Here is an 18,183-nt window from a genome sequence, read left to right on the forward strand (position 1 = left end):
CAAGGTGATTGCCATTTTATTTCCTCTTCCAGATTTTGCTGCCTGTTTTGGCATTGTCTCAATAGATTCACCACAGCTTCGTCCTTCCCTGGGCCTGCGTATTCTACCAACATTCCACCTCTTCCTACGTCACATGTAAGAGCTCAGAGTTTTATGTAATAAATGTGTGAAACAAATCCAATATTCCTGTGTCTTAAACAAAAAGGCAAAACCTTTTACTAAAGTGATAGGTACAAAGAAAAGTACTCATATGACACAGACCTTTAAACTTTCACGGCTCAATAGCACAATCCAAATAAATCAATAGAATATTTGCCAGCAGTCCAGAGGCCCCCTCCAGCCACTGCCCTCTGTCAAAGTCTCCTGTATTCTGACTTCCATCAGATTATTTTTGCCTATTCTTTTAAAAAATTGTGTTACTCTATATATAGCATAAAAATTGCTATCTTAACCATATTATTTATTTATTTGTTTTTATTTTTATTTTATTTTTTGAGGCAGGATCTCACTCTATCTCCCATGCTGGAATGCAGTGGCGTGATCTCAGTTCACTGCAGGCTCAACCTCCCTAGCTCAAGCCTCCCGAGTAGCCGAGACTACAGGCACATGCCACCACGCCTGGGTAATTTTTGTATTTTTTGGTAGAGAGGGGTTTTTGCCGTGTTGCCCGAGCTGGTCTTGAACTGCTGGGCTCAAATGATTCAGTACCTTCGGCCTCCCAGAGTCTTTGAATTACAGGCGTGAGCCACCACACCTGACCTTAACCATTTTAAAGTGTACAGTTTAGCAAAGGTAAGTACATTCACAATGTTGTCCACCAACTGCTAGAGCTTATCTTGAAAAACTCAAACTCTTATATCCATCCAACTACCCATTTCACCCAATTCCCAGTCCCTGACAAACACCACTCTATTTTTGTCTATAAATCTAACTACTCTTGGGTACTATGTATAAGTGGAATCATATAGTATTTACCTCTTTGTGACTGGCTTATTTCATAGTTTTTGTCTTTTTGAGACGAGTTCCGCCTATCAGCCTTCAGGCTGAGTGCAGTGGTCGGATCTCAGCTCACTGCGCGCCTCTGCCTCCCAGGTTCACGCCATTCTCCTGCCTCAGCCTCCCGAAATAGGCTGAACTACAGGTACCTACACTGGCCATTAGTTTTTGTATTTTTAGTAGAGACGGGTTTCAATCGCAGTTAGCCAGACGGTGCCCGATCTCCTGACCTGCAGATCCGCCTCCGCCTCGGCCTCCGTAGGCGTTGGGATTACAGGCTTTGAGCCACCAAGGCCTTCCGGGCCAGTTTCATTCTTAACCTAACACAGAATTTTTATAATATCGGTCATGTGTCTTTTTCTGCTCCATATAATAGCATTAAGATTCATCCATGTTGCTGCATGTCTCATTAATTTGTTCTTTATTGTGTTGTAGTATTCTATTGCACAATTAAGTACACATTACAATTTATCTTTCCATTTTCCTGTTCATGGGGCATTTGGGTTGTTTTCTATTTTGGGATGTTTATGAGTGAAGCTGCTGTGCATCTTCATATATTTGTCTTTCCCTCCCTCCCTCTCTCTCTCTCTCTCTCTCTCTCTCTCTCTTTCTTTCTTTCTTTCTTTCTTTCTTTCTTTCTTTCTTTCTTTCTTGGACATACCTACTCATTTCCCTTGGGTATCACACCTGGGAGTGGAATTTCTGGTTCATCAGGCAGACAGATGTTTATCTACAGTAAACACCATCAAACAGTTTTCCAGAGTAGAATGTATGAGAGTTCTAGTTGCTCTACAATCTTACCATCATTTGGTATTGTCACTCTATTAATTTTAAAGATGTGTAAGGGTATCTTAGGGCATTTTAATTTGTATTTTCCTCATAAGCAGTGACGATGAGCACCATTTCACAAGCTGGTTGGCTTTCTGAGATCTTCTTTTGTGAAGAGTATGTTTAAGTGTTTGTTTTGCCTGTTAATTGAAGGGATTGATTTTTTTCTTATTGATTTGTAGGAGTTCTTTACATATCCTGAATAGAAATTGTTGTCTCCCAGTGGGCTGTGGTTTGCATTTTCATTCTCTTGGTGTTGTCTTTTGATAAAAAAAGATGTTATTAATGGTAAAAAAAAAAAAAAAAAAAAAAAGACTAATTTACCATTTTTTCTTTTCTTTTTTTTTTTTGAGACGGAGTCTCGCTCTGTCCCCCTGGCTGGAGTGCAGTGGCGCGATCTCGGCTCACTGCAAGCTCCGCCTCCCAGGTTCCTGCCATTCTCCTGCCTCAGCCTCCCAAGTAGCTGGGACTATAGGTGCCCGCCACCACGCCCGGCTACTTTTTTGTATTTTTAGTAGAGACCAGGTTTCACCGTGGTCTTGATCTCCTGACCTTGTGATCCGCCCGCCTCGGCCTCTCAAAGTGCTGGGATTACAGGTGTGAGCCACTGCGCCCGGCCCATATTTTCTTTTTTTAAGAGCTTTATTGTGTCTTAAGACCTTTGCCTACCCCAAGGTAACTTTCAGAAGTTTTGTTATTTTATATTTCCATTTAGATCTAAGATCCATCTCAAATTAATTTTTTGGTAGGGTGTCCCATGGCATTTTAACTGTCCCCTAAAGGTGATGAGCTCTCTCTCTCTCACCCTTGACAATCTTGGTCTTTCCATCTCTTTATCAAAATGTGGCCATTTCAACTCAAGTGAGGCTAGTGGAGAAGCTGTGGAGATATTTTAGGGGAATGGAAGCCTTTCTTATCAAGTCACATTTCTTAAGTGTCTGCTTTTGCAGCTTTGAATCTATGTCCAATTCTTTCCTAGGGTAATTCTTATTTACAAGCATGTTGCCAATGTGCAAACATTATAATTTGTTTAAAAGTTGGGCAAGAATCAGAAAGTAGATGTTCCCTAGCAAAGCAAAAATTGCCCCAGACAAAGTTAAACAGGGAAGGAAGACTTTATCGAAGGTTATTGAAATAGAGGAGAGAGACCAGAGCTAAGTCCAAACTCAACTCCAATGAAGCAGAAGACAGTAGGGTTTTTTAAGGGTTGGGGTGAGCAAGTGGAGGAGTACTGGGCCGAGTGCAGTGGCTCATACCTGGAATCCCAGAACTTTGGGAGACTGAGGCGAGAGGATCACTTGAGTCAGGAGGTTGAGACCAGTCTGGGCAACATGGAGAGATCTCGTCTCTACACACAAAAACATGGTTTTTTTTAAAAACATTAAAACTTTAGCCAGACATGGTGGTGCACACCTGGAGTCCCAGTTACTCAGGAAGCTGAAGTGCAAGGATCGTTTGAGCCTGGGACATTGAGGCTGCAGTGAGCTATAATGGTGCCACTGTACTCCAGCCTGTCAACTGAGTGAGGTCTTTCTCAAAAAAATATAAAGAAAAGAACTGGAATGTAAACTCCTCCTATCTTTGTGATAGGAGGTAGTTTTCCAAGTGGGAGCACAACACTCACTGACGTTAGGCTCCCATCCTCCCACATTGAGGAGATAGGGGTACTATCTGCTTTGTTGATTACATTTCAAAGAGGTGGATCCTGGGTCCTTGATAAAGACATTCCTGGGTAGTAAAGCTGGCAAGAGGCATATATATATATATATATTTACATACATCTCAAAGAGGTAGAGAAACACCAGTGCAGCTGAGAAAGAAATGCCACCCTTCAAAGGAGACGATGACACATCATGCATGGAAGAAGTAGACTAAGCTTTGACTGAGGAATGATTTATACATGTGTTCAATGTTCTACAATTCCTCTGATAGTATATTTTCAAGTATTTTTTTTCTTTATTTTTGTTAACACTTAAAAAGTCTGTATGGCAGCTGGCCACGGTGGCTCACGCCTGTAATCCCAGCACTTTGGGAGGCCGAGGTGAATGGATCACCTGAGGTCAGGAGTTCAAGACCAGCTTGGCCAACATGGTGAAACCCCATCTCTACTAAAAATACAGAATTAGCCGGCTGTCGTGGTGCATGCCTGTAATCCCAGCTACTTGGGAGGCTGAGGCAGCAGAATCTCTTGAACCCGGGAGGTGGAGGTTGCAGTGAGCTGAGATTGCACCATTGCACTCCAACCTGGGCAGCAAGAGCGAAACTCCATCTTAAAAAAAAAAAAAAAAAAAAAAGATTCACTCATATTGCTTAGCACTTTAATTTAAACTTCTTCATTTTTGTTGCCATATTAGCAAGGTAGAACTATGCTCCTGTTTCTTGATTCATCCTACTGTTGATGCATAGTTGGGTGACTCCCAAGTTTGGGCATGGCAAACTACTACTGCTATCAACACCCTTGTCTGCATCTCCTGGGCCCATGTACTCACATGAGCTGATGTGTTGAGCTTCTGTCAGCTAACCTAACTTTGTGCTAACGAGATTTATATCTATACACATCCACAACCATAAAAGAGGAAACTGATACAGACACTGGAGTTTGGGGATCTGAAGTTGTGGATCTTGTTGTCATGAATTAGTTCCTATTAGTGACAAATTCATATTTCAGGGTCTAAAAACCCAGCAGTTTTCATACACATCAGAATAAACCTGCTTTATTCTAAATGCTTTAACAATTCTTTTAAATGACAAGAAAAAGTCTTAAAAGTCTTTTTATTTTAGGCCAGATGCAGTGGATCTGCCTGTAATCCCAGCACTTTGGGAAATGGAGGTGGGTGGATCACTTGAGGTCAGGAGTTCAAGACCAACCTGACCAACATGGTGAAACCCTGTCTCTACTAAAAATACAAAAAATTAGGCGGCATGGTGGTGGGTGCCTGTAGTCCCAGCTACTCAGGAGGCTGAGGCAGGAGAATGGCGTGAACCCAGGAGGCAGGGGTTACAGTGAGGCGAGATGGTGCCAGTGCACCCCAGCCTGGGTGACAGCAAAACTCTGTCTCAAAAAAATAAAAATAAGAATAAATAAATAAAAATGAAAAGTCTTTTTATTTCAAAATGATAACATCTAAATGTGAAGGTTTCCACTTTGTGACTAATAAAAACATTTGTCAATATTCCAAATTAGACAGTTTTGCTTTGAGTCAGAATTAGAAATTTCTTTGCGCCAGAAGAGATTTTAGAGATACTATGTAGTTCAATCCCTTATTATACAAATAGTAAGAAAAAACTCTTTAAGGTCAAATGTCTTCTCTAGGTCATACTTAGCTAGGGAGTTTAGAACCAGGACTTCTGACTTCTAACCTTGAACATTATAAAACTTCCTAAAAATATTACATGGCACTGCTTTTCAAACTATGGCATGTGTAGGAGACTAAGAATGTTATTGTGCCATTGCCACTGTCACTCTATCTGATTTATTACTTAATGCACCCACCTGAGTATGAGCCCTTCTGCTTGATTTTTCGGCCATCTCAATTTTACAGCAGAGATATGGGTAAGATCGCAGATATTATGAGGTGAGGAGGCAGTGGTCATATTTTGTAAAATTTTGACACATATGGCAACAGATGGTTGTAAATTGCTAAATTCTTGAAAGTCACAGCTCTGTATTTACTGTGAACATCCAGTGCTGACTATGGAATAGTACTACGGTGCTGGAGACAGGGACTCCTGTGGAGCTCTGGTTCTGATTCTCAAATGCCAGCTTGAGATCTGATACTGACCTGGGATGGCATTTTTCTTGATTTGTGGTAATAGAAGAGAAAAAAAGGACATATTAAGAAGTTTTTCATAAAGTTAACTTTGTTCGATTTGAAGGACCACTTTTTCTATGCTGAGATCTGTCCTTCCTACTTTTTGTATTAAAATATCCTTTTAAAAATAGTACATATATATATATATATTTTTTTTTTTTGGACATTGAGCTTCGCTGTGTTGCCCAGGCTGGAGTGCAATGGTGCAATCTTGGCTTACTACAACCTCTGCCTCCTGGGTCCAAGTGATTCTCCTGTCTCAGCCTCCTGAGTAGCTGGGATTACAGGCGCCCACTACCATGCTGGCTAATTTTTTTGTATTTTCAGTAGAGACGAAATTTTACCATGTTGGTCAGTCTAGTCTCGAACTCCTGATCTCAGGTGATCCACCCACCTCGGCCTCCCAAAGTGCTGGGATTTCAGGTGTGAGCCACCATGCCCGGCCAAAATAGTACTTTTTTTGAGACAGAGTCTCACTCTGTCGCCCAGGCTGGAGTGCAGTGGTGCGATCTCAGCTTACTGCAACCTCTGCCTCCCAGGTTCAAGCAATTCTCCTGCCTCAGCCTACCAAATAACTGGGATTACAGGCACACGCCACCATGCTTAGTTAATTTTTGTATTTTTAGTAGCGGCGGGGTTTCATCATGATGTCCAGGCTGGTCTCGAGCTCCTGGCCTCAAGCGATCCGTCTGCCTTGACCTCCCAAAGTGCTGGGATTACAGGTGTGAGCCACCACGCCTGGCCTCTCCCCTTGTTTTAATGTCCAGCTCCTTCATTAAGAAGCCTTACATTTTAGCCCCCTCACCCTGCACTAGTTGAGAAGGTGATTTGCCAGCCATGCTCCCACTTCTTCATTCCCCAGCCACAGAATAAACCTTGCTCTGGTTGATACTCACTTTCAGTTGTGTATTGGCTTTGCAGCAATGAAGGAGGAAAGACCCCATCTTTTGAGGCCCTCAAGTTTACCAGTAACAAAAGGATACATTTTTGTTGTTTTGAGCCACCCATTTCATGGCGGTTTGTTACAGCAGCCCCAGGAAACTAATAAGCTTAGGAGTCCAGACCACTAGATGTGGCAGGGAGTAGAAGGGAAAAGAGCAAGATTTCTAGGGACTGATGGAGTCTCCTAAAACCTCTCTACAATGGGACAAAAAAAAAAAAAAAAAAAAAAAAGAATATCCACACTGCTTCTTCATGGTATAATTAATGACTATAAGTATGGAGGAATCATTATCTGGAGAATACTTTTCTCTTTTTAGTCATGGAAGAATCAGAAGAAATGCTTTGGGATGATGTAGGATAGATTTTTGTTAGATAAGAATCTTTTTTATCTTTGTGTTTTTTTTTGAGATGGAGTCTTGCTCAGTAGCCCAGGCTGGAGCGCAATGGCCCAATCTCAGCTCACTGCAACCTCTCCCTCCCAGGTTCATGTGATTCTCCTGCCTCAGCCTCCCGAGTAACTGGGATTACAGGCACAAGCCATCATGCCTGGCTAATTTTTGTATTTTTGTAGATACAGGGTTTTGTCACGTTGGCCTGGCTGGTCTCAAACTCCTGACCTCAGGTGATCCACCCACCTTGGCCTCCCAAAGTACTGTTATTACAGGCGTGAGCCACTGTGCCTGGCCTAGATAAGAATCTTCATGCAAACAGGTATTAGGTGCTTGTGTGAGGTGAGAATCCAAATTTCTAAAAAGCTAGGTATCAATTAATTTTTAAAATTAATGTATTTTAAATGTATTCATATTGTGGAAGTACTTAAAACAATTATATGATTATTTCATTAATAAGGGAAATAATAAATGAGACTTTGAGAAGAAATATTTATACTCTAATATGTAATTTGTATATATAGACTTTCATGTATCCCATTTGCCCAAAACAAAAATTATCTGTACAACGGAAGAGAATAGGTTGATTTTAATTGAAGATTTTTTTTTTTTTAATGCCAATGCCTATAAATAGGCTTCATTAGTCAGGTATTTTTGTCTGTACTATTTACTTAGGATGAATGATACCTACACTTAAAAGTTCAATAAGTAGACTGGGCGTGGCGTGGTGGCTCACGCCTGTAATCCCAGCACTTTGGGAGGCTGAGGCGGGCAGATCACGAGGTCAGGAGATCAAGACCATCCTGGCTAACATGGTGAAACCCCATCTCTACTAAAAAATACAAAAAAAAACTAGCCGGGCGAGGTGGCGGGTGCCTGTAGTCCCAGCTACTCGGGAGGCTGAGGCAGGAGAATGGCCTAAACCCGGGAGGCGGAGCTTGCAGTGAGCTGAGATCCGGCCACTGTACCCCAGCCTGGGCGACAGAGCGAGACTCTGTCTCAAAAAAAAAAAAAAAAAAAGTTAGTTCAGGAAGTAGTCGGCCTCGGTGGTTTATACCTGTAATCCCAGCACTTTGGGAGACCAAGATGGGTATATCACCTGAGGTCAGGAGTTTGAGACCAGCCTGGCCAACATGGTGAAACCCTGTCTCTACTTAAAAAAAAAAAAAAAATTAGTACTTGTCCGATGAATGTCCCAGGTAATTTACATTGTTAGGGTATTGGGGTGGGTTTATGCCTCTTGTATTTCCGTTCTAAAACTTTATTGTTGCCATGTATGGAACATCTGTTTACTTTGGTGAGGCAGGATGTGAGAAATAAGAACAAGACAAAGAATTATGGGATTAAAAAGTGTGCACTAAAATCTGAAAAGCTATCAAGCCATATCTATAAAACAGACTACCTAAAATGATAGTAGCAATCCAAGCTCTTGATAGAATTCAAATTGTAAATTTCACGGGGGAGGGGTCAGACTTTAGAGAGACCATAAGGTCTCATCCTGCCAGTGAACAGGGAACATATTAATTCAGTTTGGCCACCTGGGGCCCATTTAGTGCACTAGAGCAGTAATTTGCTAAATGGGTCCCTCATAGTAAAAAAGAATGAGTAAACAGTGAACAATTTAGGCATGGTAAACCACTAGTAGCTCAAGGGATATAAAAATGTGAAACTATAATTAGATCCCTTGTTCATAATGTAGGAACTAAATGTATTACATTGAATATTGCATCTTTCTGAGTTTATTTCTGGACACAGCTGAGCCCTTAACAACTCAGACTGAAATCATCCCAGCTATCAGTTTATGCCTCCATTAAAATTCCAACTGCTTATATTAGAAAAGAAACCACCAAAGATGACTTCTTTTATCTTAGTTGTAAGGATTCAAACAGAATTAACCTAGATGCAGATCACAGCAAGTCAGTTATAAATCACACAGCATAAAGTAAACTGTGGCAATAAATTGAAAATTATGTTCTCCTTTTCTAAACTTAGCTGTGAAAATATTTTAACAAGTTGGCATCAGGATTTACAACTTTTGCATCTGATGTTTCTTTTCAGGATTATCTTTTAGCATTTTAAAATGGGACTCTTTGGAAAGTGTGGTTAGTCAGAAATGTGGTATTAGAATGTACATTTGGAACACTTTAAAGGGGGGTATTCATGACATGCGGTTTTAAGATACTGGTGTATTCCCCACTCCACTTTTAAGTAGGAGAAGCTGCTATTTCATGGGTGTCTGGAACACATTTGTCTTTTATTGAAATCTTTTTCTTATTTGGATAAATTGTATAGAGTGCATTGGCACAGATGGTCTGGGTGATGTTTCACAATACTAGCAAGCTCTAAGTACAATTTTCATTGCCCTTTATCAATTTGTTCTTTCAACTACAAGGATCCAGTTGATCTGGCGGTAAGGGATTGTTTACTCTTCAGGAACTCTCATTTTCTTTCTGTTTCTTCTCTTGCCCCAAGCTTAGTAACATCATTGGGGGCTTGGGTTAGAACAAGGGAAGGATTACACAGTGAACCCCAACCCTTTTGCTCTCCCCTTAGCTCTGATTTATATTATTCGGCATACAATGGAATACGTCATTTTTCAGATTATGAACTCTATGCATGAAATCCAGGAAAATTGTATTTTAGATCCCCACCCCTCCAAACACTGTTTTTATGAGGTAGGAATGTATTTCCTTCTTCTTTATGTTGAGATACTGTAACAGGATTCATCTTGTTCATTTCCTGCCTCCTCCCAATACCACTTAGTATTAGGTACCCCTGCTACCAAGTCCCTATCTGCCAGGAGTGTATGATGGCTCTCCAGTCCCCTTTTCCCCATTATTTGGATACTAAATCCTCTGAGCAATGTCCTTATTATTATTTTTTTTTGAGACAGAGTTTCGCTCTTGTTGCTCAGGCTGGAGGAGTGCAATGGCACAATGTCGGCTCACTGAATCCTCCGCCTCCTGGGTTCAAGCGATTCTCCTGCCCTAGCCTCCTGAGTGGCTGAAATTACAGGCTCCTGCCACCATGCCCAGCTAATTTTTTGTATTTTCGGTAGAGGCGTGGTTTCACCATGTTGGCCAGGTTGGTCTCGAACTCCTGGCCTCAGGTGATCCACCCACCTCGGCCTCCCAAAATGCTGGGACTACAGGTGTGAGCCACTGCGCCCAGCCTGAGTAATGTTTTTTGTACAAATTTTTTCCCCTTGAAAAATGTGTTTTAGTTATAAATACCTTCAAAGAGTAAACAAAATTCCTAGAGAATAAACAGGCAGAGTCATGGTGATTGTATAATGTTAAATAATAGGAACCATAGGTGGATACAATACGGTATTATATTTTCTTAGAGAAGGAGCAATGGTGACAGAATTTATGATTAGAAGAAACATTCTGGGTTAGGTATGGTGGCTCATGCCTGTAATCCCAGCCCTTTGGGAGGCGGAGGCAGGTGGATCACTTGAGGTCAGAAGTTTGAGACCAGCCTGGGCAATATGGTGAAACCCCATCTCTACAAGTAGCTGGGCATGGTGGTATGTGCCAGTAGTCCTCCAGCTACTCAGGAGGCTGAGGCAGGAGAATTGCTTGGACCCCGCAGGCAGAGGTTGCAGTGAGCTGAGATGACACCATTGCACTCTAGCCTGGGCGACAAGAGTGAAACTCCATCTCAAAAAATAATAAACAAACAAACAAACAAACATGCCGGCCATGGTGGCTCTCGTTTGTAATCCCAGCACTTTGGGAGGCACATAAGGCACATGGATCACCTGAAGTCAGGAGTTCAAGACCAGCCTGGCCAACATGGCGAAACCCTGTCTGTACTAAAAATACAAAAATTAGCCATATATGGTGGTGTGTGCCTGTAGTCCCAGCTACTTGGGAGGGTGAGGCAGGAGAATTGCATGAACCTGGGAGGCGGAGGTTGCATTGAGCTGAGATGACGCCACTGCACTCCAGCCTGGGTGACAAAGCGAAACTCCGACTGAAAAAAAAGAAAAAATAAAAATAAAATAAATAAATATAAAGGGGTTTGTAGGAAATCAACTAAGGAATATAAAGAGGTATACAAATTTCACGTTTTAGTACTGAAATTTAACATGTGCCTTGTTGTTTAAATTTTATTAAAGGATGCCTAAATTAAAAGAATATTCTTTCAATTTCTAGAACAAATAGTTTGTGTTGGGGCTACTGAAGGCACAATATAAATCAGTGTAGTTGAAAGTTATCTCAATATAATTACCTCGTTGGTTCTTTCCTTTCTTTCAGAGACTGATCCTTCAACAAATGCACATTTTAATTGATTCCAAAAAATTTCATTTAAACTTTCGTCTCTATTGCCTGACTTCTTAGACTAGGTTCGTTCCCCTTGTTTTGTGTCTATTTCCATGGTACCTCGTATTTCCCCCTTCTGTACTTCTATGTCATTTTTTGAATGTTCTTCTTTCTAACCTATAAACTCTATGAAGGCAGGGACAGTGTGATTTATTCAACTGCTGTAACACGGTGACTTGTACATAATAAATGTTTGTAATTATCTGTTAAATTAATTGACTTGAAAATGTTATCACTCTTAGGAGAACTTGCAATCTCCCTAATTTTTAATGTGTTGCTGTTGATTGAATTTAAATAACATACATATTATTAATAGATTCATGAGGCTAAGGGGTGAAACTTTAAATGAAAATATAGAAAATCATCAAGAATGTAAAAAATCATTGAGAAATATTTATTTTTATCTCCATAGCTTCTTCATTCTTGTTGAATGAAACTGTGATAACCTAAGCAGGCCTTTCCTTGCTCTAAGTTCCATTTGGTCTCTCTCTCCAACCCCCTTCACTCTTCATCTGCAAGTTTAGTCACTTTATTGAGGTTAAAACAGGTCCTGGATAGTATGTGGTTTAAAACTGTTTAAAAGTTTCACATGTGAAAATCCAGATTTAGGGCCTGGCGCGGTGGTTTACGATTGTAATCTCACGCTAGAGACCTGCTGGGGCAGCATGAAGGGACTCCCCACGCCCACTACAAAACAGTACAAAAATTGAGCCAGGCGTGGTGGCACGCCCTGTAGTCCCAGGTACTCAGAGGATGAGGTGGGAAAATCACCTGGGCCCAAGAGGCGGACGTTGCAGTGAGCCCAGATTGCGCTACTGCACTCCAGCCTGGGCGACAGACCCACTCTGTGGCAAAAAAAAAAAAAAAAAAGAAAAAAAAAAATCCCGAATTATAAAGCAATTGCGGGAATGGTAATTCAATTAAAAAGGTGTACTAAATTCTTTTAAATAGTAAACTGCCCTAGTCCAGCTTACAACATTGATTCAACTTACGAAAAATACTTTTCAGACCACGACTAAACATTGTAGCAGTGGAAAAGTTTTTTTTTTTTTCCTGAATGATGAAAGAATAAAACAGAGAAGACGTTAAGAGAGAACACATGGAAAAAGCCCATCTCATACTCCATTCTAATGCTTCTTCTACTTTCCAGTGCTTTCCGTGTCATTAAACTACTTCAAACTTCAAGATCAATGGGGAACAATGAAACCTCAGTCCTTTGCCATTTTCCTTTTCAGATACAGGAGAGGGAGAGGACAGGTTTAGGGTTGTGCCTTCCAACAAGAACATTCAACGACAGCCTCACTTAGAATTCCCAGACACTGCCTGTCTTCCTGGGTGTTGAAAAAGTGGGGGAAAAGTGAGGTTGGCCCACTCAGACTGCCAGTGATGCTGTGGTGTGACGGGTGTGTATCTCTATCTCACACAATGGGCAGAGGTGAGGACCGGGACCTGGGACCTTCGTACTGTTTAGAGTCCCTGAAAGTCCTCACCTTTAATTAGTAGGGAAAATAAAAGTCATCTGGCAAGCTGGAGTGCAGGTAAAATACAAGTTAATGAACATGAGCATTCTTGTTCATTAAGAACTCTGGCACAGAGCTCAACGGCAGAGGGCACAATACTCACTGGCCATGGCCAGCTGCTGCCGGCCAGGAGGAGCACAGCCAAAGGACCGCTGGGACTTGTAGTCCACCATGTCTCCCTCGGGATTGCCGGTACCGTGACGAGAACCACAACTCCCAAGGTGTACCGCGCGCCTCTGTCTTCACCGCCCTCTCCGAGGCCGGCTCAGGAACCTCCCGGGAAACTGCCCCCCACCCCGCCCCCGTACGTACGCGTCACGTTTGTTTACCCTGAAGCTCCGCCTCCGGCCATCCCCCGGCTCTCCCCACTCCTCCCTGGAATGCCGTCATGCCGGCGATGAATATTCATGAGGCACACGCGGCCCTCCCGCCCTGCCAGCCTCCCGCCTTCCCGCTCCCGGAGGGTGATTAATATTCAATGAGCCCAGATCCGCGGCTGGTTCGCCGGGTTGAGGCGGGGGGAGCGGGCGGGGCCGGCGCTGGGGAGCCGGCGACCGGGGCGGGGAGGGCGTGTGTCGGGGGGGCGGTGGCGGCGAGGCGGGCGCGCGGGATGGAACACTGAGACACCGACGGAATGCTTCGAATCGCCACATAATCCCCTGGAACGACCGCGCCGAACGCCATTGGCTTCTCCCTTCTCCGCGCGCCGTCGCCGTCTCCCACCTCCGCCTCATCGCCTCCCTCTCCGCCTGCTGCCTCCGGAGCTGGGGGGGAAACGCGAAGCCCCACTGCAATGGAGCCCGCCGCCGCGGCCACGGCGCAGCGACTCCCCGAGCCCGGCAGGGAGGACCGAGCTTCGGCTCCGGCGGCCGCCGCTGCGGCAGCTGCAGCGGCAGCGGCGGCAGCAGCGGCCGCGGCGGCTCTGGCGGCGGCTGCCGGGGGCGGCCGGAGTCCGGAGCCCGCGCTGACCCCGGCGGCCCCGAGCGGCGGGAACGGCAGCGGCGGCGGGGCGCGGGAAGAGGCCCCGGGCGAGGCGCCGCCGGGGCCGCTGCCGGGCAGAGCAGGGGGTGCCGGGCGCAGGAGGCGGCGTGGGGCGCCCCAGCCCATTGCCGGCGGGGCTGCCCCCGTGCCCGGGGCCGGCAGCGGCGCCAATTCCCTCCTGCTGAGGAGAGGGCGGCTGAAGAGGAATCTGTCCGCGGCCGCCGCGGCCGCCTCGTCGTCGTCGTCGTCGTCGTCGTCGTCGTCCTCGGCCGCTGCTGCCTCGCACTCCCCCGGCGCTGCCGGCCTCCCCGCCTCCTGCTCGGCCTCGGCGTCGCTGTGCACCCGGAGCCTGGACAGGAAGACGCTGCTCCTGAAGCACCGGCAGACGCTGCAGCTGCAGCCGTCGGACCGGGACTGGGTGAGGCACCAGCTCCAGCGCGGTTGCGTGCACGTCTTCGACCGCCACATGGCCTCGACCTACCTGCGCCCGGTGCTCTGTACACTGGACACCACGGCCGGCGAGGTGGCCGCCCGCCTGCTGCAGCTGGGCCACAAAGGCGGCGGCGTGGTGAAGGTGCTGGGCCAGGGGCCCGGAGCTGCCGCCGCCCGGGAGCCCGCTGAGCCGCCCCCCGAGGCCGGCCCCCGGCTCGCGCCCCCGGAGCCGCGGGACTCGGAGGCGCTGCCCGCGAGGAGCGCGCCGGGTGCCGTCGGGGGTCCTCCGCGCGCGCCCCCCGCCGACCTACCCCTGCCCGCCGGCGTCCCGGGCGGGTGGTCGCGCCGTGCCAGCCCCGCGCCCTCGGACTCCAGCCCCGGCGAGCCTTTCGTGGGGGGCCCTGCCTCTTCTCCCCGCGCCCCGCGGCCTGTGGCCTCCGACACCGAGAGCTTCAGCCTGAGTCCCAGCGCCGAGAGCGTATCCGACCGGCTGGACCCCTACAGCAGCGGCGGCGGCTCGTCGTCGTCGGAAGAGGTCGAGGCCGACGCAGCCTCAGCCCCGACGGGGGTCCCGGGCCAGCCTCGCCGTCCCGGCCGCTCCGCGCAGCCCCTCCCGCCTCCCCAGACGGCCTCCTCGCCTCGGCCGCAGCAGAAAGCCCCGAGGGCCGTTGACAGCCCGGGCGGGGCCGTCCGCGAGGGGCCGTGCGAGGAGAAGGCGGCGGCATTCGTGGCCTCGGGAGGCCTCCAGTCGACCCCCGGGAGGAGCGGGGTGACCGCGGAGAAGGCGGCTCCGCCGCCCCCGCCGCCCACCCTGTACGTGCAGCTCCACGGAGAGACCACCCGGCGCCTGGAGGCGGAGGAGAAGCCATTGCAGATCCAAAATGACTACCTCTTCCAACTGGGATTTGGGGAGCTGTGGAGGGTGCAGGAGGAAGGCATGGACTCGGAGATTGGCTGCCTCATCCGCTTCTATGCAGGTAAGGAAGTCACCTGCCTTGACGGGTGGGTGCAAACGCTGCCGAGGGCCGAAGAGTGATTCAAATTGCTTGTCAGTTTGCCCAACCCAAGAGTAAGTGCGGGTCCTGGTGTCTTTGTCTTAAACTTTACAGCTTTTTCATACAGTCTGTGTATACTAAATTGAGCAATCTTTAAATCTGCGTGTTTTATCAATCTTGAGGGCTCAGAGGTTGGAAAGCAATGTCAAAGAGGTGGCTGAATCACCAGGAAGTACAGGAAGCAGATCCCCCTGAAAGCGGCAAGAGCACCTTTAACCATAAAGGTGCTTCCTCGGGTTTGTTGGGTTTTAGGCTGTTTGGGATTTCAGGTAAACTGTCACGTGAGCATAAGACGGACCGAAGAAATGAGAACAAAAATGCTAGAACACTCTTGGCTGCATTTGACTGCCCAGTTCAGCGTTCTAGCTGTGTGTGCCACCGGGAGCTCCTGACTTGTCAACTGGTGCCTTTGTTTATTTAGCTCTGCCACACTCATAAATTACCCACGGAGCCCTCATTAGAAATCTGACAAAAGGGCCCCTTTTTAACTGATACTTTTCCCCAGCGCCTTTTTGCTCGATTTCTGTTTCGTCTGCAAGTTTGTCTTACATTAAAAAAAAAAATGTTTTTTCCTGTTTCTCTCATTTCTTCCAGCCTTTATAGTCAGAACTGACCACTGCAATACGACTTGCAGGAGGGTTCACAAGAAGGATTTAAGTGGTTACTGTTTCTTCACATGTGTCCTAAAGTTTTCCCACGTCTTTTTTCAGTACATTATCAAATTCTTGACTAGGGGTGATCCATGTAATATTTCTCTTTTGGCTAAAGACTTGGCTAGTACTAAATTCAGGAGCTATAGATCCTGGATATTGTACTTGAGTTTTCTAAGTAGTTTACATCCCTTTCCTCCTCTGGTTTGAATAATTATGCTCTCAGTGATAAGGAATTTTATTTAAAATAAAGTTCTCATAGCAAAATTAAATCAGGAGTGTTATATCTTCGCCAACTTTAGGTTTTTAGTTTGTAGGTGGTGGTGGAAAAAGAATCATACTTGTAACTCCACTGATTTGTAGCCATTCTTTACAATTTAATGTCTTTTGGTCCAGCTTGTGTCCCAGTGGCAGTTTAATTAGTTTGCATGAAGAAATCTTTACATCTTTACTCCCACATTGAAATATGCAAGACTGACAGGATTCCTGGTGAGATAGATGCCCTTTAAATTTCTTGGAAGTTTTTCTGAAATTTAAGTGGATTTCTGATGAATCTTTTCCTTGTAAAGAAAACCAAATCATAATACAGTAGCATCTGCAGTATCTGAAGACAATTTGCCAACTCGATGACATGGCTTTTAAAGTTTATGGTCCAGGAAATAGATGATTTTTTATGTAAGATCAACAGCTGTATTCTTTTCTCCGTTAATTCTTTGTAAAATATTGTTATTTTACAAAAGCATTAAAAATAAGTGCCCTTTAACTACGTGGAAGGAACTGTATATAAAAACAAGGGACGTATTAAATAGAGTTTGAACAAATTTTACATGGAAAGAGTTTGCTTATGGATATGTCCATTGTGATAAATGTCCATGGAAAGGTTTTGGGTGTCACAGTTACAAAATTTAGATCTTTATTTTTCTTTGATTCTCTTCAAGAGTGTCTAAAACATTCTAATGGGTAATAAACACTTTTTTTTTTTTCAAAACTCATCTCAATATTAAAATGACAGGTCTTTCCTGGTTAAATCTTAAATGTTTGGCATGATCGTTTAATCTTTTCGTTTTGTCCTTTATGAAAAGCAATAATTGTTACCTCATTCTGCACTTACTGCCTTATTTCTATATGCACAGCATAAATGCATGTATGCCTCTGAGTATATGCTTACATATACTCACACATCTGAGTAGATGTGTGGGGGATGCCACACACAGTATCCACTCTATTCTTGAACATGAAGCCAGTGTACAGGTGTCCTAGAAGAAAGATGCCTGATTGTTGCAAAGTTGTCTAATTGCTTATTTTGGCTTTTAAACAAAGTTGATCTCATTTTAAGCCTCAGTTAATATACCACACATCTCTGCTGTTATTCATTTGTCATAGAACAAAATTTAGTGTATGGTGAATCCACTTGAATTTTTGCGAAGAAGTTCAGTTACTGATGAACAAAACTGTAATCTCACTTACGGAACCACTGTCAGGACTCCACATATAGTGAAGGTTTGCACCAGACTGGAAGTGATTCCTAGAAATGATCTCTGTGTTCCAACAGAATATAGGACACCTCAACAAGATAGAGTTACATTTTGGTAGTAGTTTTTTTCTGTAGGAAGAGGATAATTAATGTTTGTTTTAGATGATATCTTTTACAGGGTTTTTGAAAATTCTGTACCCCATTGGTAATTTTATATATAACTTATTTTTAAATTTATTGCTGCATGTTGTTTTGTTTATGCATAGTTGGGGTTAAGGATAGCTAAGAAGTTGCTTTCATATTCTTTTGAATATTTTTCTGCATTTAACTTGAGCTTATCTACTGTTTTGAGGGTCTACTCTCTTGAAGATCACCTTTCTATTAAATTTTAGTATTTGTAACCTGACTAGGGTTGTTTTTTAGAGGCTTTGAAAGCCATTTGTGGTTGCTTTGAATATTTAAATATTTATCTGGGTAAAGTAAAATGAAAGTCTTTAATGAACGAGAAGGCCTTGGATAAAGATACTATCTAATTACAGAGTTGTTAACGAAAACTTAGTTTGAAAATTGTTATAGCATCTCCCAGGCCACCATTCTCTTAGCTGACTTAAGATATGGGAAATTTTAATTAACTTTATCTGAAGTTACTTAAGTAATATCCCTTTAAAATCAGACATCTTGAATTTTGCCTGAAAGAGAGTAATTATAGGTTAAAAATTTCAAGAACTTAGGTTGCCCGACATAAGTTATGGACTCCTAAACATGAATGAGCTTTT

General features: G+C 44.5%; 1 protein-coding gene across 2 annotated transcripts in view; it reads left to right on the plus strand.

Moving 5' to 3' along the window:
• The first annotated feature begins 13,371 nt into the window (after positions 1–13,371).
• PHLPP1 (PH domain and leucine rich repeat protein phosphatase 1) overlaps positions 13,372–18,183 on the plus strand; it is a 288,094-nt gene continuing 283,282 nt past the window's right edge. For both annotated transcript variants that reach the window (XM_021930200.2, XM_003919671.5), the window contains exon 1: positions 13,372–15,205. In XM_021930200.2, coding sequence (XP_021785892.2) covers positions 13,609–15,205 — 1,597 coding nt within the window. In that variant the 5' untranslated portion in view covers positions 13,372–13,608. The remainder of the gene's footprint in view (positions 15,206–18,183) is intronic.

Source organism: Papio anubis, chromosome 19, assembly GCF_008728515.1.
Source record: "Papio anubis isolate 15944 chromosome 19, Panubis1.0, whole genome shotgun sequence".
NCBI lineage: Eukaryota > Metazoa > Chordata > Mammalia > Primates > Cercopithecidae > Papio > Papio anubis.